The following is a 15,100-nucleotide window of genomic DNA, read 5'->3' on the forward strand; positions in this document are numbered from 1 at the left end:
AAATAATAGACTGAGCTAACTTTGAATAAAATTTTCAGAAGTTCCCAAGTCCCATCCCCCCCCAAAGTGGTTTAGTTGCTTAATTCCCATTGTTGTTTGCACCCTTCCCCCCGGTTCAGAAAATATTAGCCTGTCCTTTATTAACGGGACAGTGATATGAAACTATTAGTGATGCATGTATTGTTCCTTCGTTCCATGGTGAATAATATCTTGCATCCACAGTGGTCTCTCAGCATGCTTTGAAACAGATTGAAAAATGTGTTCCTCCTTTTGGAGACACTGAAAGTTTTTGTGTGCATGTGTGTGTGTGGGGAACCGGTCTTCAGAAATATACTTGCTTTTCTGGGAGCATCACAGCTTGTTGCAAGTGTTACAACTTTAAGCTGTTTTCCCCCAAAAAACATTGTGTTACTATATGATAGAATAACTCAATGTGATGATCAGTATCAAAAAAATCACTTTTAAAAATTACTTAGTGGCTTTGTTTTGTTTTGTTTGAAAATTTTACCCTTTTGGTGCTTGAAGTCTTTTAAAAAAGCATGTGAAGTGCTCTTGCTTCATAAACTGGTTACCACAAGTTACTTTTACTTTCTTATTTTTTTCTTCCATATTTCAGGTTCCACTTGGGGTCATTTGCTATCCAGAATATAGTAACCATGTCAACCTTTCAGTTTTCAACAGAGGCCCATCTACTTGAGGTTGGTGGTGTAAAGTACTATTTCCTAAATATTAGCTTCCCCCTCCAAAAAATTGTGTGCACTAGCGATTGATATGGTCATGTACATAGTGCATTTCACTATAGATTTAAAGGTCCTTTTCAATAGTGTAGAACTATTAGTATCCTTATTTGACACATGGGAAAATAGTCCCAGAGAAGTGACTTACCCAAGGTTACATAGGAAGTCTGTGGCAGTGCTAGGAATATAACCCAGCAATCCTGTCAGCGTGTTCCAATGGGCAAGGTACTCGAGAGACTATTGCCCATGTCAGAGGTAATTACTTGGCTCAGATTGTATGAACCTAGCAGGCTGCGACTTGATCGTGTCAGTAGGAGACTGAGCCAAAGGTGGCTTTGTTTTTCTGATTCCAGGACCGCTGACACTATCCAGGTCTATGGCGTATGATAGAGCAGCCTAAAGGTCACTGCATTTTACTTTGGCTGTCAGCAGCCCTAAAAGATAATTTTAGCAGTTGAGGATCAGCCAGTTGCTGAGGTGCCACAGCTGTCTCCCCCTTTTCCTTACCCACACCTTCTACTCCAGGGGCTTAGAAGGACAGAAGGTGGCATAGAAGCCACTACAGCTTCTACTGTAGACTGTCAACTTCTAGGGAAATGGCTAAAGGTTAAAATCTTTAAAGTTGCCCAAGTAAAAACGTGTGCAAATCTTACCTGTACACAGAATTTATTTTCTTATGCTTTAGCATTCACGTACTTCGTTGTGTCAGATGCCCCGTGATAAGTTGATTTTCAGTGTACCAAAGATAGAATCGTTTTAGGCAATTCCATTTGTCACAAGAACAGAATCCTTCTCCAGAAAGCTAGTTCATTTCTGAGTGCTGTATGATTACAACTTGATTGTGCTTTGAGTGAAAGGTAGGGATTCCACCAAATATACAGAATTTCTTGTTGAATTTTACTGAAGCTACACAGGCTATTGCTGCAGTTCCCATGAGCTGTAATCACTCTATTTGCAGCAACCCTCTTGTGTGATTTGCTAACTACGTGAATGTGGATCATTGGTACTTTGTGCTGGGCGTGGAGGATGGGCAGGTGGCACACTCTTAACTTGGAAACTGCCTACGTTTCTGAGCCTGAAATGTACATTTTCCTTACTCTGCAGGTTAAAACTTTCTTTGAGTCCAAGTCCGAGAAGATTTCTCAACTTCGCTGTGTCAAGGAGGCTATTGAGACAATTCAGCTGAATATTAAGTGGATGGAGAAGAACTTAGCGACACTGCAGCAATGGCTGTAGAGAACATAATGCCACAGAGAGTGTGTTTGTGTGTGTGTTAGCCATTAAGAAAGCTTGTGAACTGTTGCTTTTGCAAAAGCCAGGGTGAAGCCAGGCATCGCTGCAACATTGTTTGCACTATTAGGGGTTCTAGTTAGCTCAGGGCACATTTCACCTAAGTTTATTTTTCTTTTGGCCATTTGTGGGCCAGATGTAGATGTTTATTTATTCTGGAACTGTGTTCATCTATAGACCAAACAGTTGCATAAATAACTAATAAGTACAGTAACTTTATATTTGAAACACCCTGTCATTTGAAATCCTGTCTTATCGTTCTCAACACTGGGTAAGTATTGAAAAAGAGAGCAACAAGGGAAAAAACTGCCATGAGAGATGCTTTTTCTTTGCAGAGCGCTGGCTAATCAGTGTTCTTTATGCAAAACTGTTGGTAGCTTCGGGTTTAGCTTTTGATGATCAAAGTGTTTTTTCTAGACGTTCTAAAAACATAAGAATATACAGCTATTATTATAATATGTATTTTTGTCTATTAAGTGGCCAGGTGCTACTGATATTATATGAAGAGAAAACAAAGCCAAATAGCAAATATGAATGTTTTAGGAGGGGAGAGATTTTTAGAAGCATCTCAGTGACTTGGGAGCACATGTCCCACTGAAAGTCAGTGGGGCGTGTGCTCCTAACTCATTAGGCACTTTTAAGGGTCAAACTTTCAGTTGCCAGACTGAATTATTATTGATTTGTTGATATCTGAGCAACAGCCCCTACCTTCCAAAAAAAAAAAAAAAAAAAAAGGCCATAGGAAGTTGCTCCAGACTAGTTCAGATGGTGAACTGACTCCTGATTGACTACTGATCCTTTTCACCATTCCTCTTTGCTGAGAGCCTGCATTTGGTACATGTGTGTCAGACGTTTTGTTTGGGTCTTTATATTCTTCACTTAATTTTTCAGTATCACTAGTATAATTTGTATACACCGCTTACTCTGTAATGCTTTCTAGGTGTAACACAGCAGTGGGGAACTTGTTGCATGATACCATCCAAATACAGACAAAAACTATTGGGGACAAAGCCTAAAACTTATTCTGCGAACAAGTGCTCTAAAATCTGGCATGATAGGCTAAAAGGCAAGATAGCCACAATACAATGTGCCTTTTTTCTAAAGCAATTCACATTTAAGGCCCTTTTTGAGGCCTGGTGTAAACACAGAGTTGTACCTCCTTAACTAAAGAGATGATCTTTATACCTGTTTAGTTAAAGTGGTGGGGAGAGATAATGTGTAACTATTCTTATGCCTGTCTAAAGCTGGCTAACATCACATTAGTTTGCATCAGAAAACTTTCATGTACAGCCAAACTGATATAACAAGTTTTAAACCAATGTAAGAGAATCCAAACAAACCAATTGAATCAATTAATAAAATGGATTTAAGTTAAACCAGTGCAAATTTTGTGCAGAGACAAGCCCTGAGAAAAGTTTTCTTCAAAAGGTGGGGAGACTATTTTCAGTCATAATCAGCCTTGGCTTTGAATTTGTTACCATTTTAATACTGGCTCTGTTTAAAAAAAATTTATAACTTTCACCTGCAAATTGTGGCAGTAATGTGCATGAGTTGTAGGTAGGTGATTAGTTAAAACTGCCTAGTGAAAATTATAGTATTTGTTGGCTTTTCATCAGTAGGTATGTACTAAATCATTTAAACTATGCAGTTTCATTTCCATATTTTGTGCTTCTCCAACTAAAGTTTGGAGAAAAATTTCCTCAAAATTTGCCAGTAGTTTACTTTAAAAATGAGTTCTGCAGTTCTAACCTTGAAAAAGAATGTTACTCCTCCTGGGTGCGCAAAACACCCTGTCAGCCAGTGGAAATGCATGCATTTTGTATGTACTGAAAGTGGATTTGTACACCTCCTCAGTAATTGAATTAGATGTTATCCTAATTCATTGAGTTCTTTAATCACTTGTATTAACTGCATTGTGCAGTGATGTGTCGTCCCCCCTCACCCCCCAGTTACTGTGTTTAGTTACATCTTTGTATATTTTTCTGTGTTTATACCATGTGTTTTTTTCCTTTTTCCATTTCTCTGTTCTTTTTAAAAAATTTCCCCCTTGACAGCAGCAAAGATGATGGATATCAAACTTTGTAGAGTGAGAAATAATAATAATTTCCTCAGTTCCAACTCTGGGATTTTAGGAATGTTCTACCATTGACCTTAAACATGTTACTGGTAATGTAATCTGTATTAGGGAATACCATGCACCTCCATTTTAGAGTGCAAAATACGGTAAAAACTGAAAAACAGAGTTTGGAAAATCATCGCTTTAAAAAACCAAACAACCAACCTAAGGTTTGTTTCATTTTGCCACTCAGTGCACTGAGTTTTTCACCTTTTTTTGCTATTTAAACATGATTCATGTTTTCAATATCACTTGTCCTTCTGTGGAGTTCATACTATGTACCTGGGAGCCAGCTTCTATTGATGTCAAGGAAAAGCTTCTCATTGAATTCAGTAAGAGTTGGATCAGGCCCTGATACTGAAAAGCACTAAGAACCCTCATCTCTTCCAGAGCTCAGTGGGAACTGAGGAGAATTGGTGCAGGTAACTATCAAGACACATGTCATGTTTCACATTAAATAAGTGGCTCTTACCAGTTCTTTTGTCTTCCAGTCAAAAGAAACACACACATTGCAGGAAAACACTTCTTGTTATAATTCCATAATAATTTACAGGCAAACGTTATGGAACAAGAGGCTGTGTAAGTCTTGGGCCATTGTCTTTATTTTGTTTCTGAAGGAGAGGCAAGTTCCACTGAAAAGCTACTAGACAAACACCAGTCACTTGGGGCCACGTCCCCCACTGTGAAATCAGTTTTGTTTAATGTTTATTTTAGTTGGAGTCTCCCAGTTTAGGTCCAGTGAAACACCTTAACTTGCCATCTTCGAAGCTTTTGTGCTACTGTAGTCTTGGTACTTTGCAGTGATTTCAGTTGTAAATTAATATTAACTTTGAAGTCTAAAAACCTAATTTGAAAGAAACCATGCATTACATATAGCTACATATTTTGTGGGTTTTTTTCCCTAACATTTCACATGTAAAATTAGCCTAACGGGGGGAAAAATGTGCTAATGAATGAGGTTTTTTTAGCTTTATCCCTGGAAAACAGAGAAGTCTGCATGCTGATGTATCTTTGATTTTATTAAAATTGCAAATGCATTTAATGCTAAACCCTGCATTTACTTTATCATTCATGAGTTTTTGGCTTTTAAATTTACTCCATAGTGTGGAAAGGATCAGGATGTGAGGAGAGAAGGAGCCTGAAATGGATCATATGTGGCTGTTTAGAAATGATTGTAGCAATAGTCTCTGCCTTATGGATTATATTACAGTGACATGCAAGATCATATGCTAGCTGGAGATTGGAATAAAGGGAGGCCATGCTTTTTTCTAGTGGGACAGTAAAACTCCTGTTCAATATCTGTGTGTGTTTTTTTTTTTTTTTTTACTCTTTAGGCTAGAGGTGTTAGTGCAATTCATATTCTGCTGGAGGTCAATGATACTTTTGTTTCCCACACCGCTTTGAGTGGGGTAGCAATTTGTAGTATTCCAGAGGCTTTCATTTTTATATATTAAACCACACACGATATTCCAGTTGCATTCCCAATCTTGTCCCCCTTCACATTAACAAAGTGACTCAAATTTTGTGAGAAACACTATAACTTAAATTCTCAGTCACCTATTTCAAGCCTTAGTTTGCTCTCTTGGATGTATTTCTCCTTCCCAGTCATTTCAGCTAATTTCTGCAAGCACATTCTCATCCTCCAAATGTTCACCTGCCTGCTGGTGGGAAAGCTGAAAACACCGGTCGCTAGAGCAGCCTTCCTCTGAGGCAAACTGTAGGAGCACTGTGCTAACGTATGTGGAAATTGGCGAGATTACAATTTTCCAAATTTGAATATGCACTGTGGATTCCTTCATGCATTGAAAGTCACATATAGAATTGTACTTCAGCATTTACACAATCTGACATCTTTCAGTAACACACTACAAAAGCAAGGTTGCATATGCTTCTGTAAGCAATGATACATGTTGTAGTAGGCACTTCATCATTATTTAATTGAATCCACTCTAAATTTTAGTTTATCAAACCCTGCTTTCATAAAACACCTGCACCTTTTCTAGAATACTAGTGCATTGGCAATCTGAAGAGCTCACTTTAACTCTAGAAGTGGTATTCATTTTTTACCGGGCCAAAGAGGTGGCTTTTGCCGTAGGAATATTTACATTTCACCTGCTCACTGCATCTTGGAGCATTTGATGTTGGGCGTGCATTGTAAAAGTAATGCTTTAAGGAACATGGTAATGGCCTTCATTATGTTGGGTGTTTTTTTAGCGACCATATGCTGCAGGAAGTCTGACCCTTGAAGTGAATCCTGCTTTATGATTGTATATCTTTCACCTGTTCTATATTAGATGGAACATTCTTTTTCCAACTGATTGGCTCTCCTCTCTTCCCCCTCCTCCTTCCCCGCCCTCTCGAAGATGTTATCTTTCATCGCACTCTGAAATTTAAAACAATGCTGCCTCATTAACCATACACTTTTGTATGCATTTCATGCATCGAGGCTTGTATGTTGGCTTTCTTTGTATATTTCTGAATCCGGTTTCATGTAGTTAATTCACTCCATCACATGGTAAATGTTGTTCTCTCTCATTTGGCTAAACTGTATAGAAGAAAATGCTTGAGTAAACTTACTTTTACGTTATTTTATTGTTTTTTTTTAATTAAGATGCTACTAAATGTTGGAAGATTTGGTTACTTTTTTTAATGAGGCATGGATTCACATGATTCCTGGAAAGTTTTAAACGGATGTAATTTACCACATTAAACTCTCAGGTCATATTGCTAAAGAATTTAAACCTCTAGTTTTTCTGTTGTTTAAACCTGCTTCTGAAGTAGAAATAGACTTTTTTATTCATGATAACTTAGTTTTGATCAGTGAGAGGCAGACCTCTTTTTTTGAGTTGATCATAGTGGCATTTAGCAAATTGCAGTAAAATATTAAGAAAAGGTAGGAGCTTGAATGGATTTAAATACATGAAAGTTTGGATTGAGTTATTAAAGATCAATAATATTTTCTATTCAACAAAGTAGGGAAATGGAGTATTCTGAGAGCAAATTGCATCAAACTACTGCTAAACCTGTAGTCAGACAAGAGCCCTATATTCCAGTCTTTATAAAGTTAAATAGCCCTGAAGAATGATACCTTTCAAATTATTTTGGAAAAGTTAAGTACTTTAAGGACTTGTAAAGGGAGAACACTTGTGTATTTCTAAAATACTTAAAATATAAGTACAATGTACAATCACATGTGTGAGCTTTGGGTGGTGAAATTCTAGGTTGTACAATACTTGCCTTTGGGGGAGGTTGGAAATCGTGTGTATGTGTATATATGTATAATACATACACATGCAGATCTGTTTTATTTTACTTGTAAAGGGGGGAAAGCTTATTTTCTTTATATTTCAGATAAACTTGTTTGCATATAACTGGCACTGACGAAAAGGCATGTATACAGCAAACACTGTTGCTTTTGTGAGATGAAAATAAAGTATTTAAATACAAATTGCTCTTTCTTTTTTGTAACAACTATACCTCATTTTAGTGTGTGGTTTTTGAATTGTTTTCCTAGATTTTAAAGCTGGAAGACAACACTGGATCATTTAGTATTACCACCTCACAGGCCATTACATTTCATCCAGTTACCCCAGCCCAATAACTTGTGATTTGACCAAAGCATATCTTCCAGAAAGGCATCCGGTTTTGATTCTCCATCTCTTGGAGTCTCCAAATCAATCACTTCTCTTGGTGATTTGTTCCAGTGCTTAATCTCCTTCTCTGTGGAAAAAATTATGCCTGATTTTCTAATTTGAATTTATCTGGCTTCAGCTTCCAGCCTTTGGTTCTTATTATGCCTGTCTCAGCTAGATTAAAGAGCCTTTCAGGATCCAGTATTTTATCCCCAAGAAGGTACTTGTACCCCTTAATCAAGTCCCCTCTCAATCTTTTTGATGAACTAAACTGCACTTTCTCCAATTTTTGACATCCTTTTTAAAGTGTGGATACCAGAACTGGATGCAGCATTCCAGTATCAATCTCATCAATGCCGTATATGTTGGCAAAAACACTTTCCTATTCACTACTTGCTATTCCCCTGCTTATACCTCCAAGGATCTCCTTAGTCCATAATGCTTAGCATCATAGTTGGAGCTCATGCTGAGTTGCTTGTCTGCTGTGATCCCTAAATCCTTTTCTCAGTTACTGTTTTCCACAATATAGCCCCTGCTATGCTATAGGTATTACTTGCAATCCTTGTTCCTAGATGTATAACTTTGCATGTGCCTGTATTGCATTTTGTTTGAAGGACTCAGCTTACTAAGTGATGTAGATCTTTCTGTATGGCTGCTGTCTCTTCCTCGATTATTTACCACTCCCACCAATCTTTGTCCTCTACAAAGTCTATCAGCAATGGTTTTAGATTTACTTCCAGATCATTGATGAAATTGTTGAATAGCATCAAGCCTAGTGCCAATCCCTTTAGAGACAAAGGGCATAGTCCATTCAATTAGCACCCAGACTCACCTGGCATGTTGCTTATCCCACACCCAGGCAGCATCAGTGGCAAAGGAAGCTGCATAGTCCTGGCTCAGGCACCACCAGCGTTCGCTCTCTCCCTCCAGTCCCCAGGTAATAGTGTAGGGAGCACAACTTGAACACTCTTCCAGTTTCTCTAATTTCCCCAGTATTCCAAGATTTATTAAAAAAATTAACAGTAGGCCAGAGATCTCCTCAGCCAACTCCTTTATGATTCTTGGGTGCAAGTTATCTGAGTCTGCTGATTTTAAAAATGTTGATCCCTAGTAGATGTTGTCTAATATCCTCAGTTACTAACAGTCTGGAAAGTACTTGTGATGTAAGTACATCATCTTGCATCTTTCCAACTACAGAACAGAAATAGTTACTTTGAATGGTTCAAATTCTATTCACTAGATTGCCTAGTTTTCTAATCAAAATTTGGGGAGAATTTGACTAGGTTCATTGGCTCAGTCAGCAGCACACTGCAACATCTCACAGGCTGCAAAAGTTAAGGAATGAAGTCCAGATTGTAGCAGGTAATGGCGTTCTCTACTTCTGTGTGTTATGTACAGTGCAATTAACTCCTTAATGGTTCCATAGTGCACTATGGCCATGACTGTCATACAAAGAAAGTGTGGCTCACAGGGATAGTGTCCACCTTTCTGAATTAGCCCTTGCTGTGTTAAATCACTTTTATAACCATGTTGCAGATGGAGAAACCAAAGCGCAGACAGATGAAATGATATTGCTCAAGGTTACGCAGTAGATACGTGGCAGAGCCAGGCATAGAACCCAGATCACCTGATTCCTAATCCAGTGCTCAACATTTCCCTTATCTAATAGAACTTTGTTTGTTATCATGCTATATCCTGAGCAAGGTGCTGAAGAACTTCCTGAGCCTAGATGATGGAAGGATTTATCTAATACTAAGCATTTTAGCTCTGCTGCATGGTTGTCTGGTTGGATCATAAATGAAGGGATTGTCTCTAAGACAAAGCGTGTTGAGAGCACTAAAGATTAGTACCAGGACCTTAATTGTCCAGGTGTCACAGAGATGGTGGTATATTGTAAGAACCAGGATAAATAGACCTTGAATGTTTAACTTTTATTTTACAGTGCATGTTTCTTTATCCATGACCCAGTTATAGAGAGAGGCTTCTCAGAGATGATGTGGCTCTCAAGAACCAGGATGACATTTTTGAGAGCAGGATGCATGCAGGAAGCTCTCTGTAGATGGAAGGGAATGTATGTATGTTAATTTAGTAATGGATGTTCACTTATTTGTGATGTGGGTCAGTGGATTGTATGTTCTTTGTTTCATTCTCCTAGAGGCTTGGAAGCTGGGCAAATTATTTTTTGAAAGCAGGCAATTGTAACTTTACAAAGATACAAGCAAGTAGTGGAGACTTTGAAAGTGTAGAACGTTCCAGGTAAAATCCTGTTCCTATTGAAGTCAGTGGCAGGGGCCAGGATTTCATCCTCCATATTTCTATTGACTCTGAATCTAGAACAAGGAATTCTTTCATCTAAACACAAGAACTGAGGTTTTGCAACCCAAATGGAAAGTCTGAGGCATTTTCTCTCCTAAATCATTGTAAAGACATTGACCAGTCAGGGTCCATTCTGGCAATGTATAAGAAACTCTGTACTGAGAATTGGGCATAAAGTTGTTTCTTACATTCAAAACTGTGCTGTCCTAGATAAAAGAAACAACATTTACAAAAGGAAGTATTTCTGACAAATAGGGATTGGTTTCCATGTCTCTTGGCAACTCATGAAATGTAAATTTTCTCATACTATAATAAAAGCAAGAGACTTGGTTTTGCATCGATTAAATACCTACAAAACAGGCCTCTGCAGCAGGATGTGCCTTAAATCAACTTTCTTAGTAAAATGTGCCCTTGACATTCAGGACACTGGTAGTCACACGGGTTTGTTACAAATTACTTAAATTGCATTTTTAAGTACTGTACTGTATGTACAGTGATAAATGTCATGCTCATTTAGGCCCAGCCCATAGTAAGGGGAAGGTAGAAGCCACATCAGCCTGGGGAGGTGGGCACTGGAAGCATTCTGCCTGAGGCCTGCAGGCTAGTTGGGTGGGGGGTGTTGCCATTCCCCCACTCTCCATACATCCTTGTGATTTGGGACATTGTGTTACCCTGAAAAAACAGATTTAGCAGATTCTGTGCTCCTCAGACTGCAGAGGCTACAATTCTGCCTAGCCCTTGTAGAGCCCACGCAAGAGGAAGAGATTCCTTATTACCCTTGTGCCCTACCCAGGCACACCCATATAAGGACAAGTCACAACCTGGCCCATAGCAGTGAAAGATGTTCTTTGCTGCTTCACCAACCAAATGTGTGGTCACCTTTTGTCTTCAAAATAGTCAAACCAAAAAGAGGAAATGTACCACAAGATACTCCCATTGGGATAAATAACTGTAGTAAGATATCTTAGCCAAATACATTTGCATTTGTTTTATCTTAGTATCTGTTCCTGATGTTCTGTTTAGAGCTTGATGACTGATTGGAAAAGGAATAAACTTGAAACATGAATATGCTAACTTTGCAGCCAGACCAGTAAAAGAGAGACAAACAGATCTGCTTTGCATTTGGTGAAATTGCAAGTCCTCCTTTAGCTGCTTTAGCTATCCAAACTACTTTTGTGTGTGTGTGTGTAAATACTGCTCCTTGAATCTTGTCTGATTAACATGCATTACAATTAAGCTTCTTTTTTTCCCTGAAAAATCTTTGCTAGGTCGTTGTTTTCAAAGTCTTTTAAAGCTATATCACCAAGAATCCGCATATGGTGTTAAAATGCCATGAGGCAAAATATGCTTGAGAGTAATGCTTTCTATCCATGGTGTCACTGACTGTGACTGCGAAATTACTAGTGCCTGAATTTAACACTGTAAGCTCATGAGGAAGTTATTCAGTAGTAGCATCATTTCCCAGAATTCATTGTTATAAATCAATGTGGTTCTTGTGCCAGGCTGTCTGAATGTTTTGCACAATTTACTGTAAATATGTGTTCTATAACTCTGTCTTCCCCACTGTCTAGAGTGTCCGAGCACTGGCTCTCTTGACAGGAGCTCATCCGTCCGATGGAATTATTGGCGCCACCAAGTTAAGCACTCTAATGAAAGGCATCACTTCCCTCATCTTAGTTAAAACCTTCGCGTGGAGGCTTCTTTCATGTTGTCTTAGAGGTCTGTCATCTTGTCTAGTCTGCTTACTGATGATCTGAAGATTGCATTTATGGTGGGGTTCCTTTTCAGCATCTTATAGTGTCTTCAGTTTCTGAAGCTGGGAAGCACAAAATGCTTGATACTCTAGCAAGTACAGAAGATGTTAGAAAACAGATCTGGTATGAAACTGCCAAAAGATTACATAATGCATAAAGTAAAAATCAAATTTTTCTTTGCCAGCCTGGATTTTACTTTCTTCAGTTTCAAAACTATTCTATTGGTTGTGATTTTACATATTGGCACTATTTGTAGCTGCCTCAAGACTCCAGCAGATCTAGAGGAAAGTGTAACCAAAAAATAAGTTGCAGGGTTCCATAAATTTAAATACAAAGGGTCTGATGCACCACACAATTACTTTGGCACAAGTCATTTCTAACTCCCTAGAAGTCAATGGAGATATATTTTTGTAATACTAGAAGAGGAAATTCAGTCCCCAGACCTTTGGATTTTGGGGAGATTAGTGCATAGTTGTCAAGTCACTGTGTGTAAGTCAACTAATGCACTTTTTTATATACAGGGGTGAAAGTAACTTAAAGGACTTACCGGTATGCCAGAGTCCTGAGTGGGGGCATGACCTCAACCAGAAGAGGTGGGGCCTTTTAAATCAAGATTTAAAGGCTCCTGGGCTCCAGCTGCGGCTGGGAGCCCCAGGGCCTTTAAATCACCCCCAGAGCTACCAGCTGCAGAGGCGGCTGGGAGCCCCGGGGCTTCCCGCAGCAGCGGGAGCCCCGGGCTCTTTAAATTGTCACCCGAGCCCTGCTGCCGGAGCCTCAGGGCTCCGGCAGCAGGGCACGGGAGGCAATTTAAAGGGCCCGGGGCTCCGGCCACTGCAGGGAGCACTGGGCCCTTTAAATCACCAGCCTTGGGAAGCCGGTCTGGTCTAGCACGGCATACCGGCCCATACCGGCTTACTTTCACCTCCGGTTATATATTGCCACTACACTTACAATCTGGGATTCTTACAACAGTGTAGCACCAACTAGTGCAAAAATCTCTAATGTAAAACTGGGAAAAAGCAATCGGTTATTTATGAATAAGTAACATGCTTTCCCCTACAATTTGACTTTGTATTCAACCTGCATTGTGATTAGTGTTCTGTGTTTTCAGTTTATTTTATTTTTTTTTTAAATCGGGAATTTTTGGTGTTTATTTTCCAAACATTATAACTGGGATGAAATCAGGTTTAAAATGGGGGGGAAAATCAGGAAAAATTGGTGGGGAAAACTCCACAAACTTCTCATAATATACACATTTTACTACAGTATAATTATTTTTTTTATGTACAAAGGTATTTTTTGTCTCTGAGATAGTAGTTTTTCCAGAAATCCTGGTTTGCATATGCTCACATAATTTTCTTCAAAGTATCTTCCCTCATGTTGAGCCTCTTGCTGTTGTGGAAAACTTTGAAAATAAGCGCTCTGCATCAGTAGATCCAGGGGGTACGCTCAAAGCTTGCCGTGCCACTTTGCTGAAGTTGGGAAGTGTGTCTTCATGATCGTTTCAAACAGCCAGCACATCCAGTTTCATGAGGTCAGAGTTAGGAATGTTCAGGTAAGTAGTAAATTCCCCTTTCAGATCTGAAATTTGATCTTCGGTGGCAAATGGTTGAAATGCCCTGGCATAACAATCATAGTCTGCTGCAAAATTCACCTTGAGGAAGGGGTGCAACACCTGAATGACAATCCAAGAAGAACCTTCAGCACCATACACTTTGGGGTTCAGAGTACAGGCTATGGTCGTATCCCATTTCTCGCTGAATGTTGTGCTGAAAGTTTTGAATGCTTTTTTTGGTTTTCTCGTGTTCTGGGCTCTGAAGGATTTCCAGAAGCAGTTGGGTTTTTTTCACAGTATGTTTCTCCTGAAGCTTTTGTGCTCAATTCAGCTGAGATTTTGGTTGTCAGGATCTGGTAAATGTCTGTATTAGCCAATATGTTGGCAGCATGCAGAGAAAATGCCAGTGTTTTCTGTGTCACACTGTGTTTTCAACAATTAACATTACCATGGTGTGTGGAATCTGGCAGTCATTTTGGTTATTTGCCAGTCTCCCTTCAGAGCTTCTGATTTAGAACCCAGAAATTTGGGATGATCTTGGAACTAAATTAGCACAGTCCACACATTATTTACATGTCATATAGTACAGTACAAGCTCATCCACTGACGTGGCACAACGGGTAGGTAATTGGCAGTCAGCTCTGAACTTGTCTCACTCTCACTGTGTAAAACAAAGCCTTTAACTTGGTCGCATGCTTGAAAACGGACCCAAATGCAATGATGCAAGATTTCATGTCTTTCATTTCTTCTGTAGAAGTAGCTGCTGACAACGCAAGGTTAATCAGATGAGCAAGATAAGTGATATATAGCAGCTTTGGTTTCTGATTGAGTTTAATCTCCTGTGCAAACTCTGCCTGTAGGAAGCAGAATCTGTGTGTGTTGTGGCCACATTTTCCCAAGTTAGTCAGTACATCTGAAACGTGTCAGTTATTGCCTTGACAAAATGGATGTCGGCAAAGGAGATGACTGTCACATCCGCACAAAACAATGTGGGTTTATTTGCTTTGAAATAAAAAAACCTGAAAACAAAATGTCAAGAATTGGACAGTCCAAAGCATCAGGAGACTTCTCAAAAATCAGACTGGACACATTTCCATCAATTGGTTCCATCAGTTTAGATACTAAAGCATCGTCATATTGTTTCAGATGCTTACGAGTGAGGTGGTCTGCATTAGGAAGGGTTTTCGCTGCTGGATGGTATTGTCGCACAAAGTCACCAATAGGCCCCTGTGTAATAGCAGCTGTCCAGTGAAACAAAGAGCATGCATGAATCACTATCGTGCTGTGTCCTCTTTCATGAAAACCTTGGTGAAAGCTCTTGATAGTGACTGTTTATCCCAAAGCTCACTTTCATCTTTACACTTCTTGCATTACGTGCTTTTGACATGCTCCTTTATTCTGCCAGTGCAAGCACTGACCTCAATGCTACAGAGCTCGCCGCACAATGCAGCCTCTTCGCTCCCGTCTTTCATTTTCTTGAAAATTTCTAAATACTGATTTTTTTTTTGTTGGTATTCAGGCATAGATTTGCATTTTTGCCCCATGTTTACCTGTTTATCTTATCTATTTTTATCTGTGGAGGATAGTTTGTTTTAATTCAGCATCACACTAAATAGATGCAAAGAAATAAGTGGGCAGCGTCTCCTTGTGAGCCAATCAGAGCATGATATTAACATTGTTTGATTTTTCTAACCTCCACC

At 39.2% G+C, this 15,100-nt stretch overlaps 1 protein-coding gene across 3 annotated transcripts in view; it reads left to right on the forward strand.

Moving 5' to 3' along the window:
• Positions 1-5,192, forward strand: part of LNPEP (leucyl and cystinyl aminopeptidase) — a 103,889-nt gene extending 98,697 nt beyond the window's left edge. For all 3 annotated transcript variants that reach the window (XM_077817234.1, XM_077817232.1, XM_077817233.1), the window contains exons 17-18: positions 617-698; positions 1,842-5,192. In XM_077817234.1, coding sequence (XP_077673360.1) covers positions 617-698; positions 1,842-1,973 — 214 coding nt within the window. In that variant the 3' untranslated portion in view covers positions 1,974-5,192. The remainder of the gene's footprint in view (positions 1-616; positions 699-1,841) is intronic.
• Positions 5,193-15,100: the final 9,908 nt, after the last annotated feature.

Source organism: Eretmochelys imbricata, chromosome 5 (genome assembly GCF_965152235.1).
Source record: "Eretmochelys imbricata isolate rEreImb1 chromosome 5, rEreImb1.hap1, whole genome shotgun sequence".
NCBI classification, from domain to species: Eukaryota; Metazoa; Chordata; order Testudines; family Cheloniidae; genus Eretmochelys; species Eretmochelys imbricata.